The following is an 18,400-nucleotide window of genomic DNA, read 5'->3' as shown; positions in this document are numbered from 1 at the left end:
ACACACACTCCCTGTTCATACAAATAACCAACTCTACCCCCTATTTACTCCTAAGATACCCCCATTCCAACACCACCAACACTATACTCAACCCTTTCTCATATCATCCACCAACACCCTCCTCCTCTTTTTAACAAAAACATACAACCAAACAATCCTTACACTCTACTCCACCACATATTTGACCTCTTCCTGCCACCAAATCTAATACAAACACTCATAACCTATGTCCACCCTCTTTCACCCACCACATATAGGCTTCCAACACACATCACAACCCCTTTACCATTCAACTTTCACTCACCAACAGTATTTACATCCACATTGCTCACACTCACTACATAAATATCTCATCTCACTACTCCCTAAAAACAAAACACAATACACAGTAGCACATCAAAATCTCTCTCGGACACTCAATTTCATAACATTCTATTACAAAAGAGAGACAAACACTCACCCCCATTCTCATGACTATAGAAACATAAAATATCCTAAACTAACTTTGCACCCACATTTTCAATCTTCACCAACACCTACCACAAACACCCCAATAAAACAACACACATTTACCTGCTTCTCATCCATTGCATAATTTAGGGGCAGACGTACAAAGTCTGCTCCTTTGAATCGTTATTTCAGGCTGTTAAGAAATGCAAACTGGGCTTTTCTAATGTACAAAGCCCTTTAAGGAATCACAAATTGAGATTTCTACCTTGTAGAAATCGTAGTTTGCAATTCCCAGAACAGTAAATGCAAATCCTATTCTGATGTACCATGCATTTCCAGAACGTGATTTGGGCATTTTGGAGATGCAATTACCACTGACTTGAAGGTGCAATTTATTAAAAGCACCCCAAGGCGCTTTTTTCAAATTGCGATAGAGCACACACATGCCCATTAGGCATGTGCGTGCTCTACAGGTCCACCCCTATTATTCAAACATGTTGAAGACAAGGATAGTCTCCTCTCTGCTGCTCCAGCGATGTGGGACTCCTCTCCAGTTGTGCTGATTGGGCATCACTGCAACTTACTGTGCCTGCTGCGAGTGGGCTGCCTTTGGGAGTTATGATTGCTTCCGCTGGCTTTCCTGACTGCTGAGCATTGGCCCAGACTCCCCTCCAAGGGTCAAATCCCCTGGACCTTGCTGGTCCTCTTCAGCTCTGCAAACCTCTTCTGTCCAAATGTGCACTTGCCAAGGCTTGTTGGAAGTCCTCCTGGCCACTGACCCATCTGCAATCCAGCGACTGGCGTGAGACAACTTCTGCATGACTTAAGGGACTCCTCCGCAGCACCTGGGCTCCGCAGCTGACCTTCATCTTCCACCGGAAACACGGATCTTCTTCCACAGAAGGGACAGCAGTGGCTCCTGCCTCACCTACACTCCTGCGTGAACTGGACTCTGTCCCCTTCTTTTGCAGGTCCTCTTCACCTGGGGAGACCAGGTAACATACCTCTGCTCTCCTGGTCGCTGGGGGTCGTCCAGGTACTCACCTCTTGGGGTTCCCAGCTCTCCCAGCTCCCTTCTAACTACGCTACATCCTTGGGTAAGGGGACTGACTTCACATTCCACTATTTTAGTTTATGGTTTGGCCCCCCTGTAGGGCCCTAACTATTTTCTGCTATCTCTTACCAAGGTTTGTTGTTTTTCTATGCTAATTCCTAGTACTCACTGTGTATATATATATATATATATAGTGTATATTTACCTCCACTTGGGGGTTTGCCTATAAGTAATCTAGTTCAGGGTTACTGTAATAAAGTACCTTAATGTTTTGGAACACTGTGTGGTTCCTTTCATGTGAGATAAGTCACTGTGTGACTACTGTGCTATTGCAAGTACTTTACACTCCTCCTTGATAAGTCTTGGCTGCTCACCACAGCTACCACTAGAGAGTCCTGGCTTCCTAGACACTGTTGACTAACTAATAGGGGTCGCATGGATCTGGTATAAGGTACAAACACCATAGGGATCCGCCAAACACAAGGCCAGCATTCCTACATTGGTGGTGCAGCTGTGGGATAAGACACTTGCAATTACCTTACCACTCTCTGTCACTGGTAACTTGCCATAGGAGAGTCCACCACTAGTCTATAGGTTACACTTCACTTGGTAGTTAGGGTCACTAGGCTTCTAGTTTAGGTATGTTTGGGTCTGGCATAATCCTTTCTCTAAACTATTAGAAAGTCTAGTTACTTAGAGTAGGTAGGTGCACCCACACTACTCTGGGGAAAATGTTGTCAGTAGAAAACAAAGCTCAGGCCCCAGCCTCTCAGTATGAGGGCCTCACTTCAGGAATTAAGGGAGATGTGTGCTTCTAGGAAGCTGAACAAATCCCAACAAATCTCTGTTCCTAGGATTGCTACTCCAGACTGATAGCCAGAGCACTGCAGGCCAGGAAGAGCAGGAGGCAGAGAATGACCCTGCAGTATAAGCTAGGGTAGACCTAGATTTCACTGGAGAGGGTCAGGAAGAAACTGGGGGACACAACAGTCCTGTAGGGAGCACTCATGGCAGTAGGAAATGGTGACACACCAGTAGGTCTACTTTTAATTCCAGGGGGATGATGCCAAGGGTCTCCAGGAGGAGGGGTAGATCCTCCTCATCTACCCACACCCAGGGCTCAGTAGTATCTGATGAAACTAAACACTATAACTCAGATGGGGATTCCCTAGATAGGGAATTCTTCAAACTGAGGGTAGAAGAGGCCAGACTGAGGCTGCAGCAGCAACAGTTAGCCCTAGATAGGGAGGCCTTGGCAGTGGAGAGGGAAAGGCAGAACCTGGGGCTAACACCCCATGGTGGCAGCAACAGCTTTTGGGACACTAGGGTCAGGGTGGCCTCCTATGACTCCAGGAACCTAAGTAAAATTGCCCCATCTCACAAGGTTGGGGATCACATTCAAAAGTGGTTCACTGCCTTGGAAAGGGCCTGTAAGGTACAGAGGGTCCCTCAAAGACAGTGGGCAGCCATCTTGTGCCTTTCCTTTTCTGACAAAGGCAGGGACAAACTTCTCATTGTCAGGGAGGAAGTGGCAGGCAATTATCAATCACTTAAGAATGCACTCCTTGATGGATTTGGGTTAACCACAGAGGAATATAGAATCAAATTCAGGGAGACTAGGAAGGAGTCCTCACAGGATTAGGTAGCTTTTGTGGACAGCTCTGGAAGGCTGGTTGCATGGCAGCAATGTGCATGATTATCAGGGCTTGTACAAACTTCTTGTGATAGAGCACATTTTTAATAATTGCATATATGATAAGCTGCATCAGTACCTGGTGGACTCAGATCTGACCTCTGCCCAAGAATTGGGAAAGATGGCAGACAAATGGGTTCGCACCAGGGTGGGTGGGAAAGCTCGCACAGGGGGTGATCAAAAAAAGAAGGATTCTTCCAAGAATCAGGACAAAGGTGGGGACAAATAGAAAAACAAGAAAGAGTCTTCATCAGGCCCAGAAAAATCCCTTTTTGGGGGGGAGGGGGTGTCTAAATCCTCTTCATCTTCATGAAGCCAATGCACTGCTGTCTACATTTCAAAAGATGATTGGATTTGTCCAATATTCATCAGAGACCGTTGAGCAAAGGACTGAATCATATGTACTGCATCACCACAAATTATGCACAGAAAGGCTTCTACAGGTGCTCTTTTTCACTTTTAGTCAAATGACCCCACTCAGCGCTTGCGTACTCAAGATCTTCTTGAGAGAATGAGTACATTGAAATCTATCATCAACCAGATGAAGAAACTCTAGAATAAATTAAAATTACTTCTTCAGGGACTTCCTTCTTTTTTTCAGCTGTAATATATGTTCAATCAGCAGCACTAAATCAACACGTTCAGAACATGAAGTAGGACACCGCAACCAGATCAATTTGCATTTAATTTCTTTTCTCAAACTAGATCAATAAAGAGTAATTTGAGTGCTTTCAATCTAGTTAGTTTCAGCAACTAATTGACAAAAATGAGACACACTAAGTCAGTACATCCATTTCACCTTGTATATTGGGCAGTGCTTCGACAGCAGAATACTCCAAGTCAAGACATTCAAAAATCTTCTTAAGAGCTGATAAGAAGGAGCATGGATTGACGCCCGATGAAGATGGCAGTATTTGAGTAGTCCTCCACTGGATGACATGGGAGAAACGTTGGTCAAGTGGCAGTTTCCACAATCAACAAAGCTTTTTTGGGGTACTCTAGGGTTTGTTTTCTCCCATAGCACAGCTGTGCACGATGCATGAAATCAGCAAGGGATATGAAGTGAGCTTTCAATGATGGTGCATTTCTTTGCTTCAGAAAAGCCTGGTGTTTTCCAATGTTGGCAGAATCCCGGGAAGCACTGACGCACTCCAACTGTTTCTCACTCCATACTTTGCTTAAAAAAATTACCAGGTTTGCTCTTGCACATTATACTTATAAACCTACATATTCTTTATGAGCACTTTTGTGAGGAACCATGACTTGAAGGTTTTTAAGTCAGCTGGTATCTTTGTGTTAATATGAAAAACATAGGACAAACAATTCTTAATGTTGAAAGATTATTTCAGCTCGCCATCACTACATGGAGTTTTTCACTGACCTGCATCATTATTTCTATGTTTTCTATTTTTAAGGAGAGGCATAGGCCCTCATTACAACATCGGCGGTAAATCCCGCTTACCGCCATGCAGAAGACCACCAACACACCGCTGCGGCATTGGAATTCCGCTACAGCTATTGCAACCCACAGCTCGGAATCCTCCAAAATCCAGACACTCCCACAAGTCCGCCACACCAAAGGTCAGTGATAAACTGGCGAAAACAAAACCTCCACGTCACGCCAACAGGAATACGCCCACACTATCACGACCCACTAATCCACGCAGCAGTCTTTCAACCGCGGTAAGCCATTGGCGGTACACACCGCTGCGCTAAAAATACAAACACATTTACAGAACACAACCAAATTGGACAATTCGAAATACACCCACCTGATACACATACACACACCACTCCCTCACACTCAATACAATATAAAACACACATCACCCACAAACCCTTACGACCAGTATTGAGAAAGAAGCCCAGAAAGAGACACCACCAGAGACAACACTAGCATCCACAGGTACACAACACCATCACTCACACAACATCCACGCACCTCAGACAACACACACAAACACATCCCCTCACACATCACAACCGACACCACCTCACACATCACCCACACCACATCATGGCACCTCAAAAACACCCCAGGTTCTCTGAGGAGGAGCTCAGGGTCATGGTGGAGGAAAACGTCCGGGTAGAGCCACAGATATTCGGATCACAGGTGCAGCACACCACCATAGCTAGGTAGATGGAGCTTTGGCGCAGAATCGTAGACAGGGTCAACGCAGTGGGACAGCATCCAAGAACTGGGGATGACATCAGGAAGAGGTGGAACGACCTACGGGGGAAGGTGCGTTCCATGGTCTCAAGACACCAGATTGCAGTACAGAGTACTGGTGGCGGACCTCCACCTCCTCCCCAACAACTAACAACATGGGAGGAGCAAATCTTGGCTATACTGCATCCTGAGGGCCTCGCAGGAGAGGCAGGAGGAATGGACTCTGGTAAGTCATATCTTAACTATTACATCCCCCACCCTACCTGCATGTTGTCACATTCCCCACCCTCACCCTCACCCCATCACTCCACCTCACAAATGTCCCACTATAACAACCCACCCATTCCAACACCAAGCCCTGCATGCAACACCAAAGCATGGGCACCCATCACCAAAGCATGTCCACTACAGATACCAACACAGACCCCAAACCAAGTATCACACACGGTCCTAGACAAGAATGCAAGCACTGGAGTACAGGGTCACCCACCCATTGCACACAATGGCACACACACATGCAATAATCATGCCTTTACACCCCTGCAGGACCCCTACCCAATGTCACCGGACAGGAAGTTCCAGACATGTCCACTCCCCCCACAGAAGAGGCCTACAGTGATGACAGCAGCCCTGTCCAACTGGATCAAGATGACCAGCCTGGCCCATCTGGGACCTCGGGACAGTCGGTTCCCCGGACACTGACACATGCCACCACAGAGCCTCCCCCTCAGGAAACACCACCACAGCACCCACCCAGCAGGCCCATACCTCTGTCCCCAGAACAAGTCAAGCAGCAGTGTGTCCACCACTGCAGGGAACCCAGGCAAACTCACCACCCCAAGAAAATCAGGGACCTGAGGGCAGAGGCAGTGGGCACACCGTTCAGGGGACAGAGGCACAGGAAAACAGGGGAACTGGGAGGACTACTGTACGACAGGGGGAGAACAGGCCAAGTGAACCCACTCTCCACGAGGCCCTCTCCAACATCATGGGAGCATAACATCATTCCCAGGAGACAATGGCAACGGTACTGGCCAAGTTTCAGAAGACCCATCGGCTGCAGGAGGAACAGTATCTCGGGATCAGGGAGGAACTCAAGTCCATCAACACCACCCTGGTCACCATTGTAGGGGTGCTGAAGGACCTTGTCAACACCAGGAGGGACACTGTGGCACAACAAGGGGCCCCTGACACTAGCCTGGATGATGAACAGCCCACCACCTCCACCGGCGCTAGTAGACAGGAAGCACCGCCACAGGACCACAACACCAGCCCCCCCACCCCCTGCAGATGGAGAACCACCCCACAAACGGTCCCTGAGATCCAGGACAAAGACAAAGAACAATGCCAAGACCCCCTCCAGGAAATGAGACACCCCGAATGTCATCCTTCTGTCCCACTTCGTCACTCTGTCCATCCATCAACTGCCCTAGCTCCACTTCCCATGCCCCTTTGGACAATACACCTGTGAAACAAATAGACTGGACTCTGCCATGGACAATCCTCCACCATCACCCCTGCCCATTTTACACCCCCGCACTGAAATAAACACCCTTGAATCACAAAACAATCTGGAGTCAGTCTGTGCTTTCACAAATGTGTATTTGCAATAACTATGGAAAATAGCAATGTCAATTGTATTGTCAACATACCGATGTAACACAGCTCTAGTCCATTAGGTAATATAGCAGAGGTCACACAGTGGGACCCACATCTGTGAAATGGAAAGGCAAAGTGACAAGTCAGGGTCCATACACTGGGTGAAAGTGACAGACATATGATAGGTCTAACAATTGTATGAGATGTGTGAGGCAGTGACATCTTCTTACCTGTGTCCCACTGGAAGTATTGCTGGATAACATTGTTTCTGTTGTCGATATCCTCTTCTTCTGCCTCCTCTTCTTCACTGTCCACAGGCTCCACAGCTGCCACAAGACATCCTTCTGGACCATCCTCCTGCAGGAAAGGCACCTGTCGTCACAAAGCCAGGTTGTGCAGCATACAGCAGGTCACGATGATCTGGCACACCTTCTTTGGTGAGTAGTAGAGAGAACCACCTGTCATATGGTGGCACCGGAACCTGGCCGTCAGGAGGCCAAAGGTCCTTTCAATCACTCTCCTAGTTCGCCCATGTGCCTCACTGTAGCGTTCCTCTGCCCTTGTCCTGGGATTTCTCACTGGGGTCAGTAGCCAAGACAGGTTGGGGTAACCAGAGTCACCTGCAAATGTCGAGGGACAACTGTTAGACACACACTAACCCTTAGGGACAACCCCAGACAACTATTCACAGGGTATGGGGTCCTTGTCCTCACCTATTAGCCACACACGTTGTCTCTGGAGTTGCCCCATCACATAAGGGATGCTTGGTTAACATTGGACCCTATGGGTCCCAGGGGCCAATGACGATGTACGCCGGCGGTGACGGTACGCACCGCCGCGGACGTGACCGCCATTTTCTGTCTGTTCACTCACTTGATACCTGACCTTCGACAGGAGAGGACCTACACTGCAAGTGCTGCTGTGCCCTCAGTCTGGAAGCGACGATGGCTCATGTGTGTGGGGAAAGGGCCCCTGCCTTCACTTCGGAGGAGTTGGAGAAGTTAGTGGATGGGGTCCTCCCCCATTACACGCAACTCTACGGTCCTCCAGACAAACAGGTGAGTACACTGTGAGCATGCTGCATGGGCAATACCTGTTTGGAGTGGTGTGGATGGAAGATAAATGGGGGGGGGCTGAGGCCTCCATGTGCGGACGGTGAGTGCATGTGCGTCAGGGCAAGGGTGGGAACTGGGGCCAATGACTGTGACAGTCTGGACGGTTAAAGTTTTACCTATTCCCCAGTACTATTCCTGGAGGTCAGCGCACACCAGAGGAAGAATATTTGGCGTGCCATCGCCAAGGACGTCCGGAACCCTGTGGGTCCACCACAGACAGAGCACCCACTGCCAGAAGAGATGGGAGGACATTTGCCGCTAGAGCAAGAAGACGGCGGAGGCCCAGTTGGGGATGGCCTCCCAACGTGGGAGGGGTGCCCGTCGCACCATGACCCCCCTGATGTTCCGGATCCTGGCGGTGGCGTATCCAGAGTTGGATGGGTGCTTGAGGGCATCACTGCAGCCACAAGGGGGTGAGTACCGTCACATCCATCTGACTCTGCACGCATTACGAGGTGTCTGGGTAGGGGAGGTGGGCAGTGGGTTACCCTAGGCCAGGGCGAGCTTTGAAGGCAAGGACCCTTTATGAGGCAGGCTATGTGGCACCCCAACCCCACCAGTGGTAAGAGCCATCTACACCTAGTCAGGCTCCTGTGACTTCCATGTGGGTAGCAATCGGGCATAGGCCTTGTACCCCATGGGCATGTGATTAATCTAGGAACTATAAGTGCATGGCGTAGTGCAGTGGGCTGCTGTGTCTGGAGTGTCCGCCAACGGTAGTGGTACTGCATGCACTCAACATGTCTTTCTTCTATCTTCCCCCCCCTTTTTGTGGTCTCCCTGTTCTTGTGTGCAATAGCATCATCAGGCGGAGGAGTATTGGCACCGGAGCAGGAGGGAGCTGCATCCCACTTGGCCCTGGAGGGCGAGACAAAGGAGTCTGAAGCCACCAGTGGGACGGAGGGTGAGGGGAGCTCCACAGCAGGGACAGGAGGTGACATCAGCGACAGCGACTCCTCCTCTGATGGGAGCTCCCTTGCGGTGGCGGGCCCCTCTGTGCCCCCCGCATCAACAGGTACAGCCGCCACCCCCCCTACCAGCACCACCTTCCCAGCAGCCCCTCAGCGTGTGTCCCGTGGCCACTCACCCAGGAAGGTGGGCATCTCCTTCGCCCCAGGCACCTCAGGCCCTGCCCCAGTCAGCCCTGCTTCCCTCAGTGCAGAGGCTACTGACCTCCTGAGATCCCTCACTGTTGGGCAATCTACCATTGTGAATGCCATCCAGGGTGTCGAGAGGCATTTGCAACAAACAAATGCATACCTGGAGGGCACTCATTCTGGCCAGGCAGCCCAACAGAGAGCGTTTCAGGCTCTGGCCTCAGCACTGATGGCAGCCATTGTCCCTGTGTCCAGCCTTCCCCCTCCAACTTCCTCCACCCAGACCCAATCCCCTGTACCTCAGCCTATCCCAAGCACACCATCAGACCAGCATGCACACACCTCAACACACAAGTGTGGCTCTAGCAAACATAAGCACCACACATGCCACAGGCACTCACACAAGCATCATACCCATGCACACATACCAACATCCACTGCCTCCACTATGTCCCCCTCCTCCACGTCGTCCTCCTCCCTCCCTGTCTCGTCTCCACTCACACCTGCATGCACTACATCTTCAGCCACTACCTCCATCACCAGCACGCCCATCACCACACACCGCTCACATGCACTCACCACCCCCACTACCATTCACACATCCCCTGTGTCCTCTACCAGTGTGTCTGTGAGCCCTCCTCCCAAAGTACACAAACGCAGCCACACACCCACCCAACAGCCATCCACCTCACAACAGCCTCCAGCCCATGCACCTTCACCCAAATTCAGCAAACGTTCATCTCCTACAACCACTACCTCTTCCTCCACTCCCAAACCCCCTCCATCTACCTGTCCCTGTGTGTCGAAAAAAAGTTTCCTAACTAATATTGACCTCTTCCCTACACCTCCCCCCCTGTCCGTCCCCTAAGGTCAGGCTTTCCAGGTCCCAACCCAGCACCTCAGCCACCACATCACCAGGCACAGTGGTGCCAGCAACTGCTGGCTTTTGGAGTGCGCCAAGCATCAGGGCTGCCAGTGTGCCACAGAGGGAGGGCAAGGACATTCTGCCACCTGCAAAAGTAAAAAAGGTGCCCACATCCCAGAGGGAGAAGGTGAAAACACCTGCCACCAAGGGCTCAGGCAAAACAAAAGGGGATGTTGGCAAGACACCGGCACCACCATCCAATGTGGGGAAGGGCCAGAAAATCAAGGGCAGGTCAGGAGAGGGCATGGTGGCACCAAAAATGGGACCAGTGTCACACCTTCTGTCCACGTCGACGCCAACCTGTACGGTGGACAAGACTGCCACCTGCACTGCCACATGCACCACCACCAGCACTGCAGTCACTGAGCCCGCCACCAGCACAGCAGTCACTGAGCCCGCCACCAGCACCGCCGCCACAGTGCCTGCCACCAGCACCGCCACCACAGAGCCCACCACAAGCACCGCCACCACAGAACCCGCCACCAGCACCGCCGCCACAGAGTCCGCCGCCAGCACCGATGCCACAGAGTCCGCCACAAGCACCGATGCCACAGAGTCAGCCGCCAGCACCGCTGCCACAGAGTCCACCACCAGCACTGCTGCCACAGAGTCCACCACCAGCACCGCTGCTACTGACACCGCCGCAAGCACCACCAGTGGCCCCACGACATCCTGAGCCAGTGGCACCACCGCAGACATGGCTGCCATCCCCAGTGGTCAGTCGTCAAACCTGGTGGTCAGTTCCAGGAGCCTGGGCAGCTTCCATGTTGCACCACCTTCAGTGGAGTATAACATCCACTACCTCTGTCCTTGGCAGGATGAAGCACTTTGGGCACAAAGCCCCCTCCATAAACAGTGGAGTATCACATCCACTACCTCTGTCCTTGGCAGGATGAAGCACTCTGGGCACAAAGACCCCTCCAGAACCAGTGGAGAAAGGCATCCACTACCTCTGTCCTTGGCAGTATGAAGCACTCTGGGCACAAAGCCCCCTCCAGAACCAGTGGAGTATCACATCCACTACCTCTGTCCTTGGCAGGATGAAACACTCTGGGCACAAAGCCCCCTGCAGAACCAGTGGAGAAAGGCATCCACCTGAGAGACTGTGGTTTTGCACTCCCCAGGATAAAGCAGTGGGCAAACCACCCACTCAAAAGATATGAGAGACTGTGGCTTTGCACGCCCCAGGATACAGCAGTGGGCAAACCACCCACTGGAAAGACTTGAGATACTGTGGCTTTGCACTCCCCAGGATGAAGCAGTGGGCAAACCACCCATTGGAGAGACTTGAGAGACTGTGGCTTTGCACTCCCCAGGATACAGCAGTGGGCAAACCACCCACTGGAGAGACTTGAGAGACTGCGGCTTTGCACTCCCCAGGATACAGCAGTGGGCATGGAGCCCCCTCGTGGAGCAGTGGCGTTGTGCACTCATCCGGCTGAGGTGCCCCCTTTCCCTTCCCCCTGAGGTGCCTGTTTCATTTCGATCTGATACCCCTGCAGTATTCTCTCCGTTTGAAGTCTGGTGTTGAGTGTGGGCCTCACCCATGCATTTTGGGCCCAGTGGTCCATGGACAATAATTGGTGCACTATCCAGACTTGTGTAGTTGGTGTACATAATTGTATATACTGTATTTTGAGTTTTGACTACTGTTTTTCTCATGATTACAATTGTTCAACTCATTTCCTTTTGTCCTTGCGTTCTTGCGTTCTTCCAGGGGAGGGTGGGGGGGGGGGGTGGAAATGTAATGTTGCAGCATGTATTTGTGTGTATGTTGTTGTGGGTGGGGGTGTGGGGTTTGCGTGTTGCGTGTGTGTGTCACTCTCTTTTCCCTCCCCCCTCCCCTGTGTTGTAGGTGCAGTACTCACCTTGGTCGTCACCGCCATCTTTGGTGCTCCTGATAGAGGATTAGGAATACCATCGCAGGGAGTATTTGGAGTTCTGGCTCCATGGCGTCCTGGTTCTTCGTGGGGTGTAGAGTGGTGAGTGTTTTCCCTTCCAAGTCCTGTTCCCGCCGTGTTTTTCTTCGCATTGGTTCCACCCCGGAAAAGGTGGCGGATTGGCCTCTCATAATAGTGTGGACGGTACATTGTCTTCCACCTGCCTGTTGGCGGTGACCTCCGTGCTGTTTGTTTGTACCGCCATGGTGGAAGGAGTGTTAAAGTGGCTGTCTATGTTGGCGGTTTCCGCCACGGTCGTGATTCCATTTTTTTCCACCAGCCTGTTGGTGGTATTACCGCCGCTTTAACCCCGACCGCCAGGGTTGTAAGGAAGGCCATAAGTCATATTACCTTCATTATCAACTATGTCAATCTTTTCTATGTTCCTAGCTGTGATTTCTGAGCTGGATATTCTACTGTAACGTGAAGGTTAATGCATGTATCTTATTTTTTAATCTTCAACAAATTGATGGTTTTTTTTTATCCCTGCTTTTATACATAGGTAGCCTGAAAGCCACTAAAATGTTATCTAAATTCTCCTCTTACAGACATACCAAGTCTTCTCCTAAAAATTCACAGATTGTAATGGCAGAAGATTCATGTACTCCTCTGCATAACATCACTGCTTTCACTTCAAATTCATCACTCATTGTGAATCCCACGTTAGTGTCTACTCCACCAAGAGTCTTAAAAAAGAGCCACCCTCCCCCACAAAGCCTCTTACATCTGGATCAATTAATCTTTTGTTGGAGGAGATCAGAGCCTTTACACACTTATATGGAGGAGAAAAAGGCAAAATGTAAAACTTTCAGTGACAGATGGTCTCACGTGGAAGAGAGACTCTCAACTGCTGAGCAACACATTACAGTTTTTACTAACACATCTCAAGGTAAACACTCCCCAAACACAGGCTTCTGTTCTACAACAACATGCTGAAGACCTAGAGAACAGCAATAGAAGGAACAAACAAACCTATATACAGTCTATCTGAGGGCACTTACCCTATCACTTTCTTCAAATCCTTCCATTCTATGGTATTACATATATCAGATATTCCCTCTCTAGATATTCAACAAGCATTTCACCTAGGTCACTTGACTACCATTGCATCTACATCCACAAAACCTTCCTGGAATATACTGATCTACTTAAAGTTCTCTAAGCAGCCAAAATTATAAAGAGAATTTCGTGGTCAGGTAACAACATCTACTTTTCTCAGAACTACGCCAAGAGTACTGCAGACAGACAAGAGGTTTTATGAGTTTAAGGACCAGCGCTTCGTTCACACGCGCTTGCTTTGGAATATTGCACCTCTGCTTATTTTAAGTGGCTTACAAGGATAAAACAACAACATATGAAGTCCTCTCCCATTTCAAGACTTTTCTTGAGACTTGTAGAATTAAGAGTATGGATAATTCAAGACCTCCTAAATCTTAAAATTTTCTTATAATAAAGTATATTTTTTATATACTATCTCTGTTAGACATCATACCTTATGAAGAAGTTAATGTTATATTATTGATATATTATTGATTTATTACTTTACAATTTACCGATTTTCTCCACTAACCTGTTTTTTTCTTGCAGGTGTTGTCTACATGTTTTTGCTTGTGCTCGCCTTTCATTTCATGGTCTACGTTACTCCCTGCGTTTTTTTCCCTTTTGGATTCCAGATGTGCCATCCATTCCATGTGATTTCACATACCCAATCCCTTTTTTCAATGTTTTAGATATGTTATCATTTTTCTTTAACTCTCACGTATTACTTCATTTTCCATGTATCTGTCATGAACCCCTCTTGTGTGCAGTTGGTTTTGAGCACACAGCTCTTGTCACCTTTCCCCACCGGCATCTCAGAGCCTCCTACAAACCCTTGTCTCCCTCCCAGAGCTCTTCACCCTCTTGAATCCCTATTGCTTTCCCTGGTAGCATGCCTGTATGAATATCACATATTTCCTAATTATTAGTCCCATCCGCCTTTACCTGTTGCATGTAACAAATTGGGAGTATTTTCCACTTGCCTTGGTCATTGGCACCAACGAGTGTGATCTATTGACACTTGATTCCGGCAGCTGGTTAATTGATTTCCTACCATCATTTACACCTCACCTGCAAGGGGTCACATCTCTTAGGTTAACATGTGTTTTCTCAAAGGTTTCCCCTGGAACTTTCTAGTGCTTCTATGTGAGCCACAAGCACTTCTAGAACAGTCTTCCCATCAGGTATAAAAACCCCATCAAAACCCAGAGTGGGCGCTTGGCCACATTCCAGTTCTGTGCAAGCATCTTCCCTGTACACACCTTTTGAGTTGCCCAGAACCTCCAGCACTCTAGTCTTCCAAGCCTTCTTGTGATCGCATGATCCTGGCTCCATCAACGTCTTCAGTGTCTTCACGCCTTGAGCTATGATTCAACCTCCTCTTGTAGTATCTTGCCCCTCAGCCTTCGGCCTTCCTCCGGATTCCTGTAGAAGAACCTATTTCTAGGATAATTTCTGCTTCTCAGGATAGTGCGCACTAGTTCATAGTTCAGTTTTGAGCATTGTCTACAATCCAGTTATTTTGAGGATATTCAACCTGTTCTTGGAATATGGACGTAATGTGTGCCAATGTTTTGAAAAATCCTAGCAATCCTAACACTATACCCTGTGGACGATCCAAACTTTACTTGACTGTGATCTAGAGGTCTTTATGTTTGTATTTTAGATACAATCCTTGTATTCAAATCTCAAAAAGACTCTTGAAGCATTATTGTGATTCTCGAATGTTTGTATTGAAGTTTGGATATTTTGGACATTCTGTAGAGTGCCAGGAAACTTCAGCTTTTGAATTTGTATCTGCTCTTTAGCCTAATTTACAATGACATGTGTAAGTGTTTGTAAATAACTGATAAGGACTGTTAGTAAACTACTTGTCTTGTTTCTAGTGTACCACACCTGCATCCACACACTAAGGTCCAAGGAGTAAAGATCTTCCTGTGAGGGGTTGCAAGGCAGCAGAGAAGATCCTGTGATACAAGTTCATCTTTTTTCTTGTTTTATCCCAACCCCTTCCTTCCTCTCGAAAGGCAGTGCGTGAATTAAGGTTGTTATTACTTGTTTAATTTGTTGCCCTAGTTGGATCAGAGGTCTGTCATCGTCTCCGCATTCAGAACCAGGTGATTGCGTGAAAGTACCCAAGATCCCCATCTTTTATTGATTTTCTCCTCTCTTTTTTTCTTTTTTTATCTTCTCGCTTTTCTGTTTCCTTGTTCATCATACATTACTTCAATATTTTCTTCTTACATTACCAAATCCTTTTGTTCTTACATAGTTCACATTAGATTCTCTTGGTGTTATGTCTGGTTTATCTATTCATTCTCTTTTTCTCCTATGTCTTTGAAAATTGTATCTAGGAATGTCACAGGTTTAAATTCTCCAATCAAACGGCAAAGAGTTTTGATATATTTATTAAAGGTTGATGCAGATATTTCGCTTTTCAGGAGTCTCATCTTACTGAAAAAGAATCCTTAAAATTAAGGATGGGGTGGGTGGGTGTAGTTTTTTTCTCTCTGGCAAGTGGCAAAAAAGGTGGAGTCAAAACTCTAGGCCATTCTCGGCATAATAAATTTGTATCCCAAGAGAATGATACGGATGGAAGATGGTAGCTCGTCAAATTGTTGATAAATAAATCATCTATTTCTCTCTTTAATGTTTATGGTCCCAATGCGCCTGATGTTCAATTTTGGTCCACTCCTACCCAAAAACATATGCAATGCTCAGACGATAATCTTATTTTTGATGGAGATTGTACCCAAATTGTGAATTATTTAATTGACAGGAATTCTACATTTCAGTGCATTCCAAACAAATCACAACAATCATTGTTCACGCTATTAAACAGAGACATTTAATTGATGCATGGATATTATGCAATTCCACATTGAGAGAATACAGTACTTTTCTCCTGTTCATCATATGCAATTGAGCATAAATCTATCACCTGATTTAGCACAGACCCTGTACTCTGCTGATATAGGCACCATTCTAGTTTCTGATCACACTCCAGTTTATATACAACTAGATATCCTTCAGAAATATTTACCAAAAAAATGGAGGTTTAATTATTCACTTTTATTAGACAAAGCATATACTTAATCTTTTTCTTCTTTTTCAAATTAAACAGATGATATTGCTTTTCACATTATTTAGGATACTTTCAAAGCCTCCACCCATGATTTTATAATTAATTACTTATCTAAAAAGAGGAAATTAGCTTGCTCTCAAACTAAAGAAGTTTTTACAACAATTAAGAGACTAGAACACCTATATTATAATTCCAAACCAAAAGAATGCCAACAAGACCTTATTAATGCTAAGGTTCAGTTTAATACACTTTCTACTGACAATGCATCATCATACATTCTGAAATCTAGTGCCAAATTCTATGGTGGTCCAAATATATCTGGCAGATTATTATCAAAATATCTAAAAAATAAGCAAAGTAAATAAAGCTTGAATCTATCATGGATAATCATCAGATTCCACAACATAAAAATTCAGAAACTCTGGATGAATTTGTTCAGTTTTACAAGACGCTATATATGCCAGAAGACTCGCCATCTGAATCTGACATTATTAACTACCCTTCCACTACTCACATATCCTTTAATACTCAGCTTGATTCCACATCTCTGGAATCAGATGTCACACAAACAGAACTTCATATTGCATTAACTTCACTTAAGAAAGATAAAGCTCTGGGTCCTGATGGTTCTACTGCTGAGTTTTAGACATATTTTTCCAAATTCCTTCTCCCTAAGCTTGACACCCTTGAACTTTACTTCTCACATCTACATAAATCTTCTGGCTCCTGCTTAGATATCCTTATTTACTTTAACCCTAAAGAGGGAAGGAACCCATAAAACTGTAAAAATTAAAGACCTATTTCTCTTGTTAACACTTATTACAAACTCTTTTAGAAAGTATTCGCTCTAAGATTAGAATCCTTTATCCCTGAACTTCTTGGTAAAGAATGATCAGGTTTTGTTAAAGGAAGATATATATCTGATAACACCAACCTATTGCTTGGCGTTCTATCAACATCCACTGACATAGCTGACCCCCTAGCAGCTATCATCCTAGATGACGAGAAGGACTTTGATCGAGGATATTGGCCTTTTATTATAAACTCTCTTAAATGATTTGTTTTTGTCCAAAAATTACTCCCTAATACCTCTTTTTTATTCTCCTCCCCAAGTGACTATTTTTGCAAATTGGCTTGCTTCCTTATTTTTTACTTTGGATAGAGGAGTTTGATAAGTTTGTCCCCTTTCATCTTTTCTTTTTAATCTGGCACTAGAATCTTTACTATCTCAATTACGACCCAACCAAGATATCCATGGATTTACTTATAATAATCAACAACTTCAACTAGTAGTCTACACTGATGATGTCTTGTTATTTAGTTCACAACGTCACTCATCACTTTTTGCTTTTCTAGGTGAAGTTGGTTCTTATGCTCTTATGTTCAGCTATTAATTAAATAATACAAAATTCAAGATATTGTCCCTTAACAACTTCACTTTCAAGCAAGACTTTTTATCCTCTAATTTTATATGGAATTCGCAACAAATAAGTATTTTGGCTTACAATTCACTCAATCCGTTAAGGCTTCCATATCAATAAATATGAAACCATGTATACATAAGATAATGGTGGTCATTATGATATTGGCGGTCAGGTGATCACCATGCTGGCAATGGCGGTAGTACCGTCGCCAGGCTGGTGGTAATGACCACCAAATTATGACCGTGGCGGTGATACCTCCCATAGAAAGCCAATGTACCACCCCAACCGCCAGTGCGGTATGACCACTGACCATGGCAGTAGCGCTCTTCAGGCTGACAGAAGACAAGGATCCGCCCACCATATTATGACATAGCAGACTGCCAGGATTTCTGGGGCGGTAGCAATGCCACCAAAAGCCTGGTGGAAACACATCATATAAAAGGAGACACTCACCTCCAGGGAGACAGAGGAGTCTGCAGCCGCCATGGAACCAGATTGGAAGTCTTCCAGATGCTGTACTACGCGATGGCCATCCAGGGACGCCAACGAAGATGATGACGGTAAGTACAGCTGCCTAGCACACAAGGGAGGGGAGAGTGACACACACACATGCACACACACCAAATACAGATGCCAAACACCCAGAACCATCTCCAGAGAAATCCCACCCCAACATAACCCAGGAGCAAAGAAAGCCAGGACACATACCTGTTGTCCAACCACTATAATTAGGTGGTAACAGCTTCCTCAATTGTAAAAAGTGATATATATAAATAGAAATATGTACAGAAAAGGCCATTGGCCAGTCCA

The 18,400-nt window shown here is 46.8% G+C and overlaps 1 protein-coding gene across 1 annotated transcript in view; it reads right to left on the bottom strand.

The window, feature by feature from the left end:
• Window positions 1-18,400, bottom strand: part of TNFRSF8 (TNF receptor superfamily member 8) — a 96,281-nt gene that overhangs the window by 65,338 nt on the left and 12,543 nt on the right. The window contains exon 2 of the mRNA XM_069242293.1: window positions 18,044-18,164. Coding sequence (XP_069098394.1) covers window positions 18,044-18,164 — 121 coding nt within the window. The remainder of the gene's footprint in view (window positions 1-18,043; window positions 18,165-18,400) is intronic.

The sequence above is a fragment of the Pleurodeles waltl genome, chromosome 6 (genome assembly GCF_031143425.1).
Source record: "Pleurodeles waltl isolate 20211129_DDA chromosome 6, aPleWal1.hap1.20221129, whole genome shotgun sequence".
NCBI lineage: Eukaryota > Metazoa > Chordata > Amphibia > Caudata > Salamandridae > Pleurodeles > Pleurodeles waltl.
The sequence above is the reverse complement of the archived record's forward strand: the minus strand, read 5'-3'. Positions and strand labels throughout refer to the sequence as shown.